Raw genomic sequence first — 15,914 nt, 5'->3', positions numbered from 1 at the left:
ATTAATGACTACTACAGCTTCTATAGCCAGACACCATCACAGTAACTAATGACTACTACAGCTTCTATAGCCAGGCACCATCACAGTAAGTAATGACTACTACAGCTTCTATAGCCAGACACCATCACAGTAACTAATGATTACTACAGCTTCTATAGCCAGACACCATCACAGTAAGTAATGACTACTACAGCTTCTATAGCCAGACACCATCACAGTAAGTAATGTCTACTACAGCTTCTATAGCCAGACACCATCACAGTAACTAATGACTACTACAGCTTCTATAGCCAGACACCATCACAGTAACTAATGACTACTACAGCTTCTATAGCCAGACACCATCACAGTAACTAATGACTACTACAGCTTCTATAGCCAGGCACCATCACAGTAACTAATGACTACTACAGCTTCTATAGCCAGACACCATTACAGTAACTAATGACTACTACAGCTTCTATAGCCAGGCACCATCACAGTAACTAATGACTACTACAGCTTCTATAGCCAGACACCATTACAGTAACTAATGACTACTACAGCTTCTATAGCCAGGCACCATCACAGTAACTAATGACTACTATAGCTTCTATAGCCAGACACCATCACAGTAACTAATGACTACTACAGCTTCTATAGCCAGACACCATTACAGTAACTAATGACTACTACAGCTTCTATAGCCAGACACCATCACAGTAACTAGTGACTACTACAGCTTCTATAGCCAGACACCATCACAGTAAGTAATGACTACTACAGCTTCTATAGCCAGACACCATCACAGTAAGTAATGACTACTACAGCTTCTATAGCCAGACACCATCACAGTAACTAATGACTACTACAGCTTCTATAGCCAGACACCATCACAGTAAGTAATGACTACTACAGCTTATATAACCAGACACCATCACAGTAACTATAGTACCAACCAAACACAGATATAATGTATATCTAACAACCGCCACAGGACTCACATACTTTATTATCTTAATCATGGTTCCATATGAGATCATAGTCCTATACTGTAACTACACATATGGCTTGTTAAGATGTAGTGGTGGTAACCTACCTTAGTTCTGGCCAACACGTTGGACTTGAACTTCTCTGTGAGGACCTCCACCACGTTGGTGTGGCCACGCTCTGCAGCGATGTGCAGAGGTGACCTGTCCATCTGGAGGTTAGAGGTCAGATAATGTGGTAAGGTGCACATGGCAAAAAAACTATTGAAACTCACTGGTGGACTACAATACAATACATAATTGGGCCAGTTTCCCAGACACAGTTGAACCCTGGTCTTGGATTAAGAGGCACTTTCAATGGAAAATCTCCATTGAGCATGCTTTTGATTAGGACTAGGCCTAAACATTGTCCTGAAAAAACTTGGCCTAAAATATGGCTGAAACAATGGGATTTAGAAGATAGTTTTTTTTTTGTATAATATTGTTGGGCTTCCGTCCTTCCAACCCACCTTGTCAGTGACATTAGGGTTGGCCTTGCTCTGGTAGAACAGTTTCAGCAGCAGCACATCTCCCTCCCAGGCAGCTATGTGGAGAGGAGTCTGTCCTTCCTCCTGTCAGACAGGAAACAACAGATGTACAACTCTACAATAACCACACCCAAAAGCTGTGCTAGATGTTTTTACTGTCTCCATAATAATGTCTTGTCTATGAAGGTTTACCAGAACAGAATGCAATGCAGAGAACAGTATATTAAGTTTGATTACTCATGCCTGTGACAGTCTTGTCTCCCTGTTTGCAAGGAGAAACTAATACACTGCCTACTCACATTTTGGATGTCTACATTGGCCCCGTTCTCAATGAGGACTTTGGCCATCTCCAGGTCCGTCTTTCGGCAGCAGACATGGAGAGCTGCATCTCCACTAACCTGAAGTACAGTATCAAACACATCATGTTGCACAGACTCACTTTGTTGCTATGTTTCTACAAAGTAGCCTGGTCCCAGATCTCTTTGTGCTGTATTGCCAACTTCTACAGTTGTTGTCATGGCAAAGAATATAGGAGTTGGCAATACAGCACAAAGAGTTCTGGGACCAGGCTACCTATCGATGTGGACAAAATCGCAACTATATCCTCAGTTTCGAAGAGAAATGGTCAGCCAGACATACTCTTTCACAATGTTCCCTCTCTCCCAGGCCATCAGGTTGCTGCCATATGTAACGTGTAAAGGAATCGATTTTAATAGTGAACATAATTACATTACAATCATTGTGAGTTGTGTCATAAACACCACTTGTAAATAGAAAGGCCAGACCAAGCCTGTAAACCCCTGGAGGTGGAGCCCAGAACACAATCCTCAGAAGACACACAGGTCAGTAAATCAACCAAACAAGAAATGATAAAAAACTGAAAAACACTAAAAACATATTAAACACCCCGATAAAGTGGTTTGGGAGATTTGCACAGATTTTCCTTTAAAACTGGGCTCTTTTTCTGTAAGTGCTCGGTTAACCTATTATCCCATTTTCACCATGACTTACAGGGCTAGCCACAATTGGAAACATGTTTCTACTTTGGGCTGTATTACTAAGTCATGGTTTAATATGTCACAGAGAGTACTTTAATAGTGCCATTAGAGCATGAAGGGAGGGAGGGAATCAAAAGACTGGTGTCATTTGACATAATGTTATACATACTAGACTGGTGTTATGTGACATACTGTTATACATACTAGACTGGTGTTATGTGACATAATGTTATACATACTAGACTGGTGTTATGTGACATAATGTTATACATACTAGACTGGTGTTATGTGACATAATGTTATACATACTAGACTGGTGTTATGTGACATAGTGTTATACATACTAGACTGGTGTAATGTGACATAATGTTATACATACTAGACTGGTGTTATGTGACATAATGTTATACATACTAGACTGGTGTAATGTGACATAATGTTATACATACTAGACTGGTGTTATGTGACATAGTGTTATACATACTAGACTGGTGTCATTTGACATAATGTAATACATACTAGACTGGTGTTATGTGACATAATGTTATACATACTAGACTGGTGTTATGTGACATAATGTTATACATACTAGACTGGTGTTATGTGACATAATGTAATACATACTAGACTGGTGTTATGTGACATAATGTAATACATACTAGACTGGTGTAATGTGACATAGTGTTATACATGCTAGACTGGTGTTATGTGACATAATGTAATACATACTAGACTGGTGTAATGTGACATAGTGTTATACATACTAGACTGGTGTAATGTGACATAATGTAATACATACTAGACTGGTGTAATGTGACATAGTGTTATACATACTAGACTGGTGTTATGTGACATAGTGTTATACATACTAGACTGGTGTCATTTGACATAATGTAATACATACTAGACTGGTGTTATGTGACATAATGTTATACATACTAGACTGGTGTTATGTGACATAATGTTATACATACTAGACTGGTGTTATGTGACATAATGTAATACATACTAGACTGGTGTTATGTGACATAATGGAATACATACTAGACTGGTGTAATGTGACATAGTGTTATACATGCTAGACTGGTGTTATGTGACATAATGTAATACATACTAGACTGGTGTAATGTGACATAGTGTTATACATACTAGACTGGTGTAATGTGACATAATGTAATACATACTAGACTGGTGTAATGTGACATAGTGTTATACATACTAGACTGGTGTTATGTGACATAGTGTTATACATACTAGACTGGTGTAATGTGACATAATGTTATACATACTAGACTGGTGTTATGTGACATAGTGTTATACATACTAGACTGGTGTAATGTGACATAATGTTATACATACTAGACTGGTGTTATGTGACATAGTGTTATACATACTAGACTGGTGTAATGTGACATAATGTTATACATACTAGACTGGTGTTATGTGACATAGTGTTATACATACTAGACTGGTGTTATGTGACATAGTGTTATACATACTAGACTGGTGTTATGTGACATAGTGTTATACATACTAGACTGGTGTTATGTGACATAGTGTTATACATACTAGACTGGTGTTATGTGACATAATGTTATACATACTAGACTGGTGTTATGTGACATACTGTTATACATACTAGACTGGTGTTATGTGACATAATGTTATACATACTAGACTGGTGTAATGTGACATAGTGTTATACATACTAGACTGGTGTTATGTGACATAGTGTTATACCTACTAGACTGGTGTAATGTGACATAGTGTTATACATACTAGACTGGTGTAATGTGACATAGTGTTATACATACTAGACTGGTGTTATGTGACATAGTGTTATACATACTAGACTGGTGTAATGTGACATAGTGTTATACATACTAGACTGGTGTTATGTGACATAGTGTTATAGTTTCTTGGGTGCACCCAACGCACTTCTGTACTTTGATTGGTTGTAAATTACACGATAAGTTGTACATTTTGGGCCAAAGCTTATATTGGGCCAATGCTTAACCTAATATCAAATTAATTTTGATTATGTAACTGTCTATTAATTTTTCCTACACAGATATCCTATCCATTTTAAAACCTTACCCTTTAATGTAATGTGTCAATAAACATGTGTCAATAATGTGTCAATAAACATTAGGTAGCTATTATTATGAATGCTATATATACAGTATAGTTCTTATTCCTAAATGAAACCATGTAACCCCAGACACCTTAGTTGGCTCTTACTGTTTTCTGAGCCCTAAGCTGAGGCTCAGATAGAGTTCCAAGGAGCTCCCTAACGATTCCAACATTCCCGGCTTCGACGGCTAAGAGCAGTGGAATGCAGCCATCCTGGACACAGACACAAAGAGATGGAAACAATGACTGTCTGTGAGCTGCAACCCAGCGCAGTCAAGAGCCAGAAAATCTCCTCAGGGTAAAGATAATATACTGTGAAAGTCAGTGGGTGCATCTGAAATGGCACCCTATTCCCTATATAGCACACTGCTTTTGACCATGGTCCATAGGCAGGGCCCATAGGGCTCTGGTCAAAAGTAGTGCCCTATATAGGGAATAGAGTGCCACTTGGGACACACAGCCTGTGCTTAGCTTATATATACAGCACAGTCGGTTATTCCAGTCATTCGAGACCACACAGTAATACATTTGATTGGCGGATGAGGTGAGAAGTGATGGATGAGAGGGAGAAGAAGAGTGCGTCCCGCTGCGGTATCATGTGGCAGATACCCTACCTTGTCTGGTACGAGCCGGGCCTCTTTGCTGGAGAATTTGAGCAGTGTCTGGATGGTACCGAGGGATGGGGTGGCTCGGGAGGCAGCAAAGTGGAGTGGCAGCTGGTCCTTGGGCTGGTATAATGAAGAAACGAGGACAGAATGAGGGATATGGTTGCAGGTTAGCGTTTTTTTGTCAAGGATCTTGTTCTGGAGGGAGCACTACAGAGTGGTCACTAGCTAGCACAGACACAAAGTCATAAAATCAGATTTTAAACCTAACCCTAACCTTAACCCTAACCTTAACCACACTGCTAACCATAATGCTTAACCCTAACCTTAAATTAAGACAAAAAAGCCCATTTTTGTTTTCATGACTTTTTACAATATAGCCAAGTTTGACTTTGCAACTACCCCATCTAGTGGAATTTGCTCAGGTCTGCCTCCAAGGCAAGACGCATGACAATAAACGTCAACCTGCGATATGGTTAGGAATATGTTTTGGTGATGTAACCAAAATCCATGTCAAAGATACTTCTAAGTCCAACACATTTTGTCCACTTGATTAATTATTTATCGGTTCGGTTCACAGTTTCTGTATTCTTGTCTGTATGGGAAACAGCTGATTATTTTGACGGCACTTTTCCCGCCACTAGTTTCCTTAGAGAGTCCAGGATTGTCAGCACCCTTGGGAACATGGGTCTGCACGATGAGCCAATAACAACCATGGCTATTTTCTTCCTCTGGAGATTACCACAAGCACATTTCTCTCTTTCTTTCTTTTTCTCTCTCTCCCTCACTTTCTCCCACTCTCTCCCTTTCTCTCTCTCACTCTCTCTCTCTCTCTCTCGCTCCCTCTCACTCTCTCACACTCACTTTCTCTCTCCCTCTCTATCTCTCTTACTCTCTCTTAGCCAAATAATTCACAAGTAGATCACATTATGTAAAATCATCTTTTCATGCTCTATAGTGTTGGCTGAGCTGGGCCTCTGCTTAACAGAAAATATGAATGCCTGCAGATGTTTGCATGGGCAGACATTGCTATAAGAAACCACCTGATAGATTAGTCATCAAAACCCCACTAGACAGTTTGATCCTATTGAAGGTACCAGGCTGTCATTTGTGTCCTCTAAGCCCATAGTGGTTCCTGTCCGTCACACAGACTCTGGATGTCATAACAGGTAAGCTCGGCCAAAACTCACACAAATAATAGCAGTTTTCAGTTACCACTGAGGAGAGAAAAGGGCCAAATAAGCCAAACCACAGGCCTGTTTAGGAATGCTATCCTCCCTGGGCTGTCCTCAGCACAACGTCTGGGGAATAGGTTTGGAGGTAAAGGTAGAAGGGTGAGATGGAGAAAGGAATAGAATAGAATAAAATAAAATATATTCAATATAGAATATAGAATAAAGAATACAAAGAGGCTTACACTGGGGCTAGAGACAACCTACCCCTCCTAGTGAGTCAGGATCTGCCTTTCTGGCCAGGAGCTTCACAATGTCTTCCTTGGAGTGTGCTGCAGCTACATGCAATGCAGTCCTGCCATCCTATAGGACACAAACAGAGAGACTACATAGTCAATTCTGGCCGAACATAATATCATTATTGCAGATTGATGATTAGCTCAGACTGTGCACACACACACCACCCTAATTTACAAATTGCACTGCATTTAAGATTCTGCCAGGTCTCAGTAAATATTATCCTTCCATTGTGCAGTCTGACTTAATGTATGATTGAAGTATGATGATCAGTCTATAATGTGATTCAGAGTTGCTCAAACGAGTGCAGATGTGGTTGCAGCCACCAATCCATCAGTCTGGGATTACAGTTTTTCTACGAGGGAAGCATTTTTTACCCATGCTGCTTTGTGGAGTAATGTATAATGTCTGTAACCTCACATTGAGGCACACCACAGAGAAAATCCTTAGGACAGTCTGCAACCCGGCCATGAGATATTTCACAAGCCACCCATCATTTTTTTTTCTTATCACATTTTTGACTTCTGTCCAAATCTGAAATGGAAGTGCTCTGTTGGGGTACAACAATTACATAGTTGGAAAGGACTCCAAAGAGGCAATGCCAACAAAAATAAGGAGAGGAGAAGCAGTGTGAAAGCTAGCTATGTGTACACTCTTACAAAAAAAAAGGTTCCAAAAGGGTCCTGCAGCTGTCCCCATAGGATAACCCTTTTTGGTTCCAGGTAGAACCCTTTTTGGTTCTAGGTAGAACCCTTTTTGGTTCTAGGTAGAACTCTTTTTGGTTCCATGTAAATCCTCTGTGCAAAGGGTTCTACATGGAACCCAAAAGGGTTTTACCCGGAACCAAAAGGGGTTCTTCAAAGGGTTCTCCAATGGGGACAACCAAAGAACCCTTTTCGGTTCTAGATGGCCCCTTTTCTTCTAAGAGTGTATGTATGATGATCTACAAAATACATTCTCACTCTAACTGAAGAGACCCAGTAAAAATACTGCTTGGCTCCACATAAAAAAAGACATATTGTAGCAAGCTTAGTAAAGTATTAAAGTATGTTTGGAAACACACAACTTGTCAAACAGTGTGGAGTAAATGGACAGCATGACTGATTTTCTCCCAGTGCCATAATTCATATAGAGTCAATTCTTTGTTACACACCAGTGCAACGGTGAGAAGCTAAATGTTCTATATAAAGGACAGAAAGACTCAATAATTAATAAGAACTATCTTTGAACTGACAAAAATAATGGCCAGAAAATGACAGGATAAAAACTAGGATTTTAGGAAGTGACACAGAGACTGTAAAAAGTGAACTGTGGGACAGCCCTTCTCTCATTAAAGAGTCTGTAACCTCACATTCCTGCTCTCCAGAGTCTACGTATTCTGACTGACACAAGTAGTCCGTCTCTCTCTCTCTCTCTCTCTCTCTCTCTCTCTCTGCTAATAACCGCTCTGGCTTCCTCCTCATCCATTGGCTACACAGTATTCCAGAAGCACCGCAGCGCGGGAACACGCTGGCATGTTCACACACACACACACACACACACACACACACACACACACACACACACACACACACACACACACACACACACACACACACACACACACACACACACACACACACACACACACACACACACACACACACACACACACACACACACACACACACACACACACACACACACGTTGGCATGGTCAGACGTTACATTCTGCCACCCCAACGGGATGAGACTGCCAAACCCAGAGAGAAACCCTCTCAGATCAGACGTTCTCAGCTCTGGCTCTCTAGCTCTCTGGCTCTCTGGCTCTCTGGCTCTCTGGCTCTCTGGCCTCAGACAAACGGCTCTAAATCGTTCCAGACAGGGCTGTGGGCTGTGCACATCTGCACACACTACTGCAAGGGACAAGGGATTAATGTCTCAGCACACACAGTGTTTACTGGACCGACTAGGACAAACCATTTATTAAGTCTCTGCTTACAGATGTACTATCTTAATTTGATCACTCTGTTGTCACAGAGAGCAGCAGGTAATGCAAAGTGTAGTGTATTCAAGGATTAAAAAATGTTTCTAAAGTTTGTAATTTCCAGTTTAAAAAGTCAGAATTGATTTATCATATCTAAAAATGTATCAACCCCTACAAAAATGTCAATGAATTATAATGAATAATTCACATTTCCTGTTCCTGCAGGATTATTTTCCTGCTGTGGGAAACTGTTCAAATTAAGATAGCATGGTGCTCTGGTCAAGATGTCAAGATGGGTAAATGATAGTAATGTATTGCATTCCAATTGCAGAATATGTCTACCAATATATCTATCAATATATCTATCACTATATCTACCAATATGTCTATCACTATATCTACCAATATATCTACCAATATATCTACCAATATGTCTACCAATATGTCTACCAATATATCTACCAATATGTCTACCAATATATCTACCAATATATCTATCACTATATCTACCAATATGTCTACCAATATGTCTACCAATATATCTACCAATATGTCTACCAATATATCTACCAATGATAAATGTTTTAAGTGGCTTCACTAGATACAATGAAAATAAATTGCTACAGGCTTAAATCCAGACTTCTGGGGGTTTTGTGCATGGAGTGGAGAGATTGCATTTGCACATCATTAAATTCCCCCATAACTCATAAGTCAGTAAGGGTTTCCATAGATTGTAGGTTTGAGCTGAAGTGGAAACATTAGGGCAGAACAGCAACAATAGACTACAGTCATAAACTATAACACATCAAATGAAAATATGAAATGAACTGAACTAAACCCGGGAGCAAATTTATCGGAAAATTCAACACTTGAGCTCATACTAAATAGAAACATGCCCGGGATTTTATAATGGAGACTATGATGCATACAGTAAACCTTTATAATGATTCATAATTTCCGATTTTTCCCTATGGTAAGCTACAGCTAATTATTTCTTGCTCGGTCAGCCATCTGGGCAGCAAAGGTCTATAAAAGAGCCTTTGATTATCTCTTATGGCTGGTTAAAGTCATGGCTACTGCCTCTGGCAGCCTGGCATAGCAAATGAGTAACCCTGAAGTCTGCAATCAGGCTAAACACGATGAATGGCCAACAATGAAACACTTGCAGGTCCTGATTGACTAAGTTTATTGAGGGGTGAATTTGTTAGACCTCGTCAGTCTTAGCCTGATCCCAGATCTGTCTGTGCTATTTACCACAGGAGTCGGCAAGAGGATAAACAAAATGCTCTTTAAAAAAAACTAATAACCTAATAAAAGCATCATGTTTGTTTACTTTATCCCACAAGAATGAATGTGTTTTTATGCTGATTACTCAGCCTGATCCCAGATCTGTCTATGCTGTTTACCATAGGAGTTGGCAAGACAGGATGAACAAAATGCTCTTAAAAAAACAACAACAACCTGATAAAAATCATCATGTATACTTTATCCCACAATAAAAAAAGTGTTTTTCTGCTGATTACTCTGCCTGATCCCAAATCTGTCTATGTTGTTTACCATAGGAGTGGACAAGACAGCAGACAAATCTGTAATCAGGCTAAGTAATCAGCAGAAAAAACAATTCTATCTATGGGATGAAGTCAACAGGATGCTTAAAATAAAAGCTTTAGATAAACAACAAAAGTGTGTAGCCCACATCATCCCAATTCCAAAGAGTTAATATTGCCACATAAAGCAGTATTGTATTTGGACGCTGTGGGAAGGGCAGTCTACTTTCCTAAACAAGCTTTAAAATGTTTCACTCAATAAAGGAACAATTCCCACTTTCAGTAGGCCTACAGTATTTTTTAGATATTCAACTGCTTTTCTCAATCTGCTTCAATGCTCAAGATTTCATAGATTTTTACTGCCTATCACAGCTGCTGTACACATGTGACATCATTTATTTTATAGTGAACATGGGGAGAAAAACACCTACTGAAATGATTAGTCTGTCTAGTTATGTCACCACTTTATGGCAGCGTGCGTTATCCATTTAATAAGGGAGGCTTCAGATATTATATCACACATTCTGGAGGTTCCTACTATCCCTGTTCCACCACGAAAATAAAATGTGTGAAAAAATGTAATTTTCCAAAAGTTTGGCTATTCATGAGGAGATACAGCACACCGACTGATTGTTTTGTCATTCTCATCATTGTGTTGTTTTGATTGTGACTCGCTGTGCCCAGCTGGGTCATAAACGCAATAGAATAGGACCCAGAAGAGATGCCTAGTGAGTGTCTCTACTGTAAAGGTCAGTGCCGCCAGTACGCCCACTCCTCTGCCAACAACATTTACCTCAGAAGCAACCCTGATCTACCCCACAGATAGAGTTCTAATAGCAATACCACCAATTCTATTCCTATGATCTACCCCTATTACCCACAAGTCCTCTGCACTACACTCGTGTCCAGTTAGAATGAGAATTGTGGTGCATACTTCCATAGTTGTTTCTTAATATGTAGCCTGAAAATAGACTTTGTAGACTTGAGTTTATCAAGGTGTTACGGTATATGCATACAGCAGTCGGATTGCTGCCCTTGGATCAGTGCATCATCGACGGAAACAATCCGACTGCTGCTCTTGGATCAGTCCATCATCATCATCCTCATCCTCATTAACACTTTCCAGTTTGAGTAATGTCTTACCTTTGTCCTTTCACTAGGGCTGCCTCCTAACTCCAGTAGTCTGTCTACTGCAGACAGGCGGTTCTCCCTCACTGCAATCATCAGGAGACTCAAGCCAGACTCCTGGAAGAGAGAAGAATCAACCATATCTATCTTATTAGCTGACTCAATAGTATCAAATAGCTATCCACCAACATTTTATAATTGTAATACATTATTTGATATGCTTGAAATAAAAATGTTGCATATATTATTTCCCCCAAAACATTATGTTGGAAAATGATGCTGGTTTTAAGATACGAATAATCATACCTTTTTGTTATAGCCCACAAATATGTGTAGGCTATAAATGTATATATATATATATATATATATATATATATATATATATTAATAGCCCAAATATATTTGATTAACATTAAGCTAATTTGATGTATTCATTGACTTTACTGAAGTCCCACCCTGCATTACATATCATACTAATGCACATCATGATAATAAACCGGTAAAAAAAAACAGTTTAGATTAAAAAACAACCACAACCATTTTACCTCATCGATCACGGTTAGTTCTGGGTCTCCCTTGTCCAACCCTTTGATTGTCTGCTCGAGCGCAATCCATTCACCCTTCAGAGACAGCTGCAAGAGTCGCTGGCTGGACCCAGAGTTGACTGAAGATGTCTCAGACATATTTTACATAGGCTACCATTCGTTTTTAAAATGCACAATTTACACTAGTACATCTAATGAGAATATAGTTATTTCTTATTGCGCGTGGCTAAAAGCTATGTCCTCGTGGCAGGTGTAATTCGAAAGTAGCATTCTGATTGTAGAATTGGTGCTTCAAGTTTCCCCGTCGTTGTATGAGGTAGAATAACCAGCATTCCGTTAACTCCAACATGGGAAAATCCACCGCCCCTATCCACCACTAGTTAAACTTTTATAACTCCGCCTTTGTACTCTTGTTACCTTGGATTCGTCTGTAGACTAGCCAAGACCCCCACTTTTCCATCTATTTTGTAGGCTAAACATGATGATAATGACCATAGAGCTCTGATAGGCCTACGCGCTTTAGTAAACTCATTTTGGTAGTTTACTGTTCCTCATCATCCTGTGTCTGTCTGTGTGTGTTTGTGTTTGTAGAACACATACTGAGCCTTCATCTGTGATTAGAAGAATATATAATTTGTTTTATTTCATGGCTAATAAAAAACACAATAAGCATTGTTTATTCAGAGGTTAGCAATATTTTTTTTGGGGGGGGTGACACAGTGTTACAATGTTGCAATAATCTTTGTAGAAATTGGCATGATGTTACTTACAGTCATTGAGCTATATTATAATGTTACAATGTTGCAGATCATCGTCAGCTATCCACGCCAAAGCTTTGTGTTACCATGGTAACTGATATGCGTCAACAATTAAGTCCTACGTGAAACGCGTTGCGTTTCATAGCAACTCAAAAATAGCAGAAGGGAGACAGCGATCAAGGGCATTGTGGGGCTGGACGGCATACTTTATTACCAGTAACATTTAGGGGTTTCTGACGTTTCTTTTTCATATAAGACGCTTTTCTTTTTTGTCGTTTGGCTAGGAGGAACTAATGACCATTATTTTGTGCCACACGGAACTTGAAGTTGAGACAAAAGATCAATCAAGTAAACTAAAGTAACGTTACAAGTAACAACAGATGTGGATGAGACGGTGTTATAAACGCGCAAATGTTTAAAAACACCTTTCAAAGTGGATTCCTATCTATCTTGTATAGCATTGGGAGCAAACCTCTTCAGATATGGGATAAAAAGGTAAGCAGCGATTTACACAAGCCTACGCATAAATTAGCTTGCTAACTAGCATGTTTGACATCGGCTTGCTAGCTAGGTAGCTAAAGAGCAGGGCTTGGTATGGTGCTAAGTTCCAGGGAGCAAGCAACTAACGTTAGCCATCTAACTAACCAGCTTACTCATGACAATGGCAATAGAAACCTAGAAGCTAGTTTGCTAACGTTAGCTGGTTTTGTGTTCCTCAAACTGCCCTGTGTTTAGCTAGCACTAGGGCATATTGTGTTAGCTCAAATTTGACAGCGATGTTACAGTATTGTCATTGTACTGTCTTAATCAAGGCTTAGCTAGCAAGCTAACTCACGTTTGTTTATTAGCTTGGTTAGATATCCATTAGTTCTCCAGCTTCCCTTATACATTTACATTTAAGTAATTTCTTCCTGGGTTCAAATTTTAATACTCACACGCATTTCTTAAAAGTAGTAACATTAGCTAGTACAAGCTAGCTAACCCATTACAAACGGTTGCTTGTGCTGTTACAGGTCAGGAACGGCCACATAAAGCGGATTACAGACAACGACATTCAGTCGCTGGTGCTTGAAGTGGAGGGAACAAATGTCAGGTAAGCTTGTTCCATCTTCATAGCCCGTTTTGGCAGGTCTGCTGTTTGTGCATCTCTTCTTCAGTCAACTACATCCAACCATGTGTCCTTAAATTCAACAGCACAACCTACATCACTTGTCCGGCAGACCCAAAGAAGACACTTGGCATCAAACTCCCATTCTTAGTTATGATCATTAAGAATTTGAAGAAGTATTTCACCTTTGAAGTCCAGGTAGGTTATCATCCAAGTCAACAATCAGAGCCATTGCATCTGTACAATCATGAAAGCTGTGCTTTACTGTATTATAATTATTTTAATCAAGTCCTCGTAAGTTTCCGTTAGCCGGTAAATAGACTGCTTTTGTCCGATGCTATTTTTTGTTGAAAAGCGATAAATAAAATTTGCTGCTGGTCAATTGTCCAGGAGAATAAGAAAAAATCCCATTGCAAAATAATCATTTTTTAGCTTATTCATTGATGTAAATAAGAGTCGATATAAATACATTTGACTGGTCATGTTTATCAGTTTATAGAATAATTTGCATAATTTTGTGGAATTAGATTGGCCGGTGTGTACAGTATATTTGTATGTATCTTATTTATCACATGCTTACAGCCTACAAGTGTAGCACCTTTGAGTGGAAAATATGTCAGATATTGCAAGAGCTACTGCTGAAGCATCTTGTGGTGCTTTCAAGACAACTGGGAACTCTGGAAAATACGAGTTCAAATAATGATGTCTGTGATCTTCAGGTCGGAAGTGCTCTAGGCCCAAGTTCCTGAGTTGTAATTCCGAGTTAGATGACTGTTTAAAACTATTTTTCCCATTCTGAGCTCCCAGTTGTTTTGAATGCAGCATCAAACGGCAATGGAAGGCAGGCTTCATCAGTGCGTCACACACCACTTTGCAAGGAGCTGGAGGCAGTATGCATTTTGAAAACATATACTTAATTGTTTGAAACCTGAAAGTTTTAATACAATCCCAGGTGCTGGATGACAAGAATGTGAGGCGGCGGTTCCGGGCCAGTAACTACCAGAGCACCACTCGGGTGAAGCCCTTCATCTGTACCATGCCTATGAGGCTGGACGACGGCTGGAACCAGATCCAGTTTAATCTGTCTGACTTCACACGGCGGGCCTACGGCACCAACTACATTGAGACACTCCGCGTACAGGTCAGTCAGAAAGGCTCATGGACCAGGGTAGGGTCATGGTCCAAGATGCAATATACGGATCTTTTACCTAGTCTGGTCCCAGATCTTCGTGCTGCCTTGCCGACTCTTATGGTCATTGCCATGGCAAGTTTGGTGACCATAGGAGTTGGCGAGACGGCACACACAGATCTGGGACCAGGCTAGCTCTTACATCAAATGTGTGTGGAGGAATAATAAGATACTGAACTCATTGTTACTGTAATACACTTTAAAAATGGGGTGTCAAACAGATTTTGGTGATTGTTAATGAGCTTGATAGTCAAATGGTAGAATTGTAGGTCCATTATCATTTCTACAATGTTTCTATTTGGTGTTAGTCATTTTAATGTATTTTGAGTTCTCTCCCCCATGCTTTAAAATATTAGTAAGGGTATGTTCTGAACAAGATTAGATATTGCAATACCTTGCCTGTGTTTTTGTTCCAGATCCATGCAAACTGCCGCATACGGAGAGTGTACTTCTCTGACAGACTGTACTCGGAAGATGAGCTCCCTGCAGAGTTCAAACTTTATCTACCCGTACAGAACAAAGCAAAGGTGAGTACAAATAATGTCCATGCCAGTTGTCATGTAGGACTACAGCTCAGACTGGGTTTCTCCCTAATGGCGCCCTATTCCTTTTATAGTGCACTAATTTTGACCAAGGCCCATAGAGCAAAGTAGTGCACTTATATAGGGTGCCAGTTGGAATGCAAACACTGTCTCGTATTCATCTCAAAGAATGAGCAAGATCAGTCAAAGTACAATATCTGTTGCAGTTCTTGTAGCTAATCGACATGTTTCTTTGCAGCAGTAAGGCAGCTGAATCGATTCTCCTCCCCCATTCCAGATGTGAATTTTATTTGCAGATAGTCTACATTTGTTTTAATGTTTTTGCTTTGAAGTATTTTGGAACCATGTGATTGTTTTCTCTGCACAATAAACATTTTGTAATTCTGAGTAAACCCTCAATGATTGTGCAACAAATGTATCATTAACAAGCA

The 15,914-nt window shown here is 39.8% G+C and overlaps 2 protein-coding genes across 3 annotated transcripts in view; one reads left to right on the top strand and one right to left on the bottom strand.

Annotated features, from left to right (window-relative positions):
• The window catches only part of trpn1 (transient receptor potential cation channel, subfamily N, member 1), a 54,696-nt gene extending 42,489 nt beyond the window's left edge, over positions 1-12,207 (bottom strand). The window contains exons 1-8 of the mRNA XM_046360834.1: positions 11,887-12,207; positions 11,357-11,458; positions 6,671-6,766; positions 5,241-5,354; positions 4,735-4,839; positions 1,795-1,893; positions 1,478-1,579; positions 1,079-1,180 (exon numbers count right to left, since the gene is read on the bottom strand). Coding sequence (XP_046216790.1) covers positions 1,079-1,180; positions 1,478-1,579; positions 1,795-1,893; positions 4,735-4,839; positions 5,241-5,354; positions 6,671-6,766; positions 11,357-11,458; positions 11,887-12,024 — 858 coding nt within the window. The 5' untranslated portion in view covers positions 12,025-12,207. The remainder of the gene's footprint in view (positions 1-1,078; positions 1,181-1,477; positions 1,580-1,794; positions 1,894-4,734; positions 4,840-5,240; positions 5,355-6,670; positions 6,767-11,356; positions 11,459-11,886) is intronic.
• Positions 12,208-12,804: 597 nt separating this feature from the next.
• LOC124042729 (cilia- and flagella-associated protein 20) lies at positions 12,805-15,870 on the top strand. 2 transcript variants are annotated; one of them, XM_046360832.1, is made up of 6 exons: positions 12,805-13,139; positions 13,658-13,737; positions 13,839-13,950; positions 14,705-14,893; positions 15,358-15,468; positions 15,722-15,870. In XM_046360832.1, the coding sequence occupies exons 1-6, from the start codon at positions 13,056-13,058 to the stop codon at positions 15,725-15,727; spliced, it is 582 nt and encodes a 193-aa protein (XP_046216788.1). In that variant the 5' UTR covers positions 12,805-13,055; the 3' UTR covers positions 15,728-15,870. The 2 variants fall into 2 exon arrangements, with proteins under 2 accessions (XP_046216788.1, XP_046216789.1); XM_046360833.1 differs by having other exon boundaries at positions 12,838-13,139; positions 15,725-15,870.
• Positions 15,871-15,914: the final 44 nt, after the last annotated feature.

This window comes from Oncorhynchus gorbuscha, linkage group LG09, assembly GCF_021184085.1.
Source record: "Oncorhynchus gorbuscha isolate QuinsamMale2020 ecotype Even-year linkage group LG09, OgorEven_v1.0, whole genome shotgun sequence".
Taxonomy (NCBI): Eukaryota; Metazoa; Chordata; class Actinopteri; order Salmoniformes; family Salmonidae; genus Oncorhynchus; species Oncorhynchus gorbuscha.
This window is presented reverse-complemented; position numbering and strand designations above follow the sequence as displayed.

Coding starts and splice junctions, on each gene's coding strand:
- LOC124042729 (XM_046360832.1), top strand. CDS start 13,056: ATGTTTAAAAACACCTTTCAAAGTGGATTCCTATCTATCTTGTATAGC. Junction 13,140..13,657: donor TTCAGATATGGGATAAAAAG/GTAAGCAGCGAT, acceptor GTGCTGTTACAG/GTCAGGAACGGCCACATAAA. Junction 13,951..14,704: donor ATTTCACCTTTGAAGTCCAG/GTAGGTTATCAT, acceptor ATACAATCCCAG/GTGCTGGATGACAAGAATGT.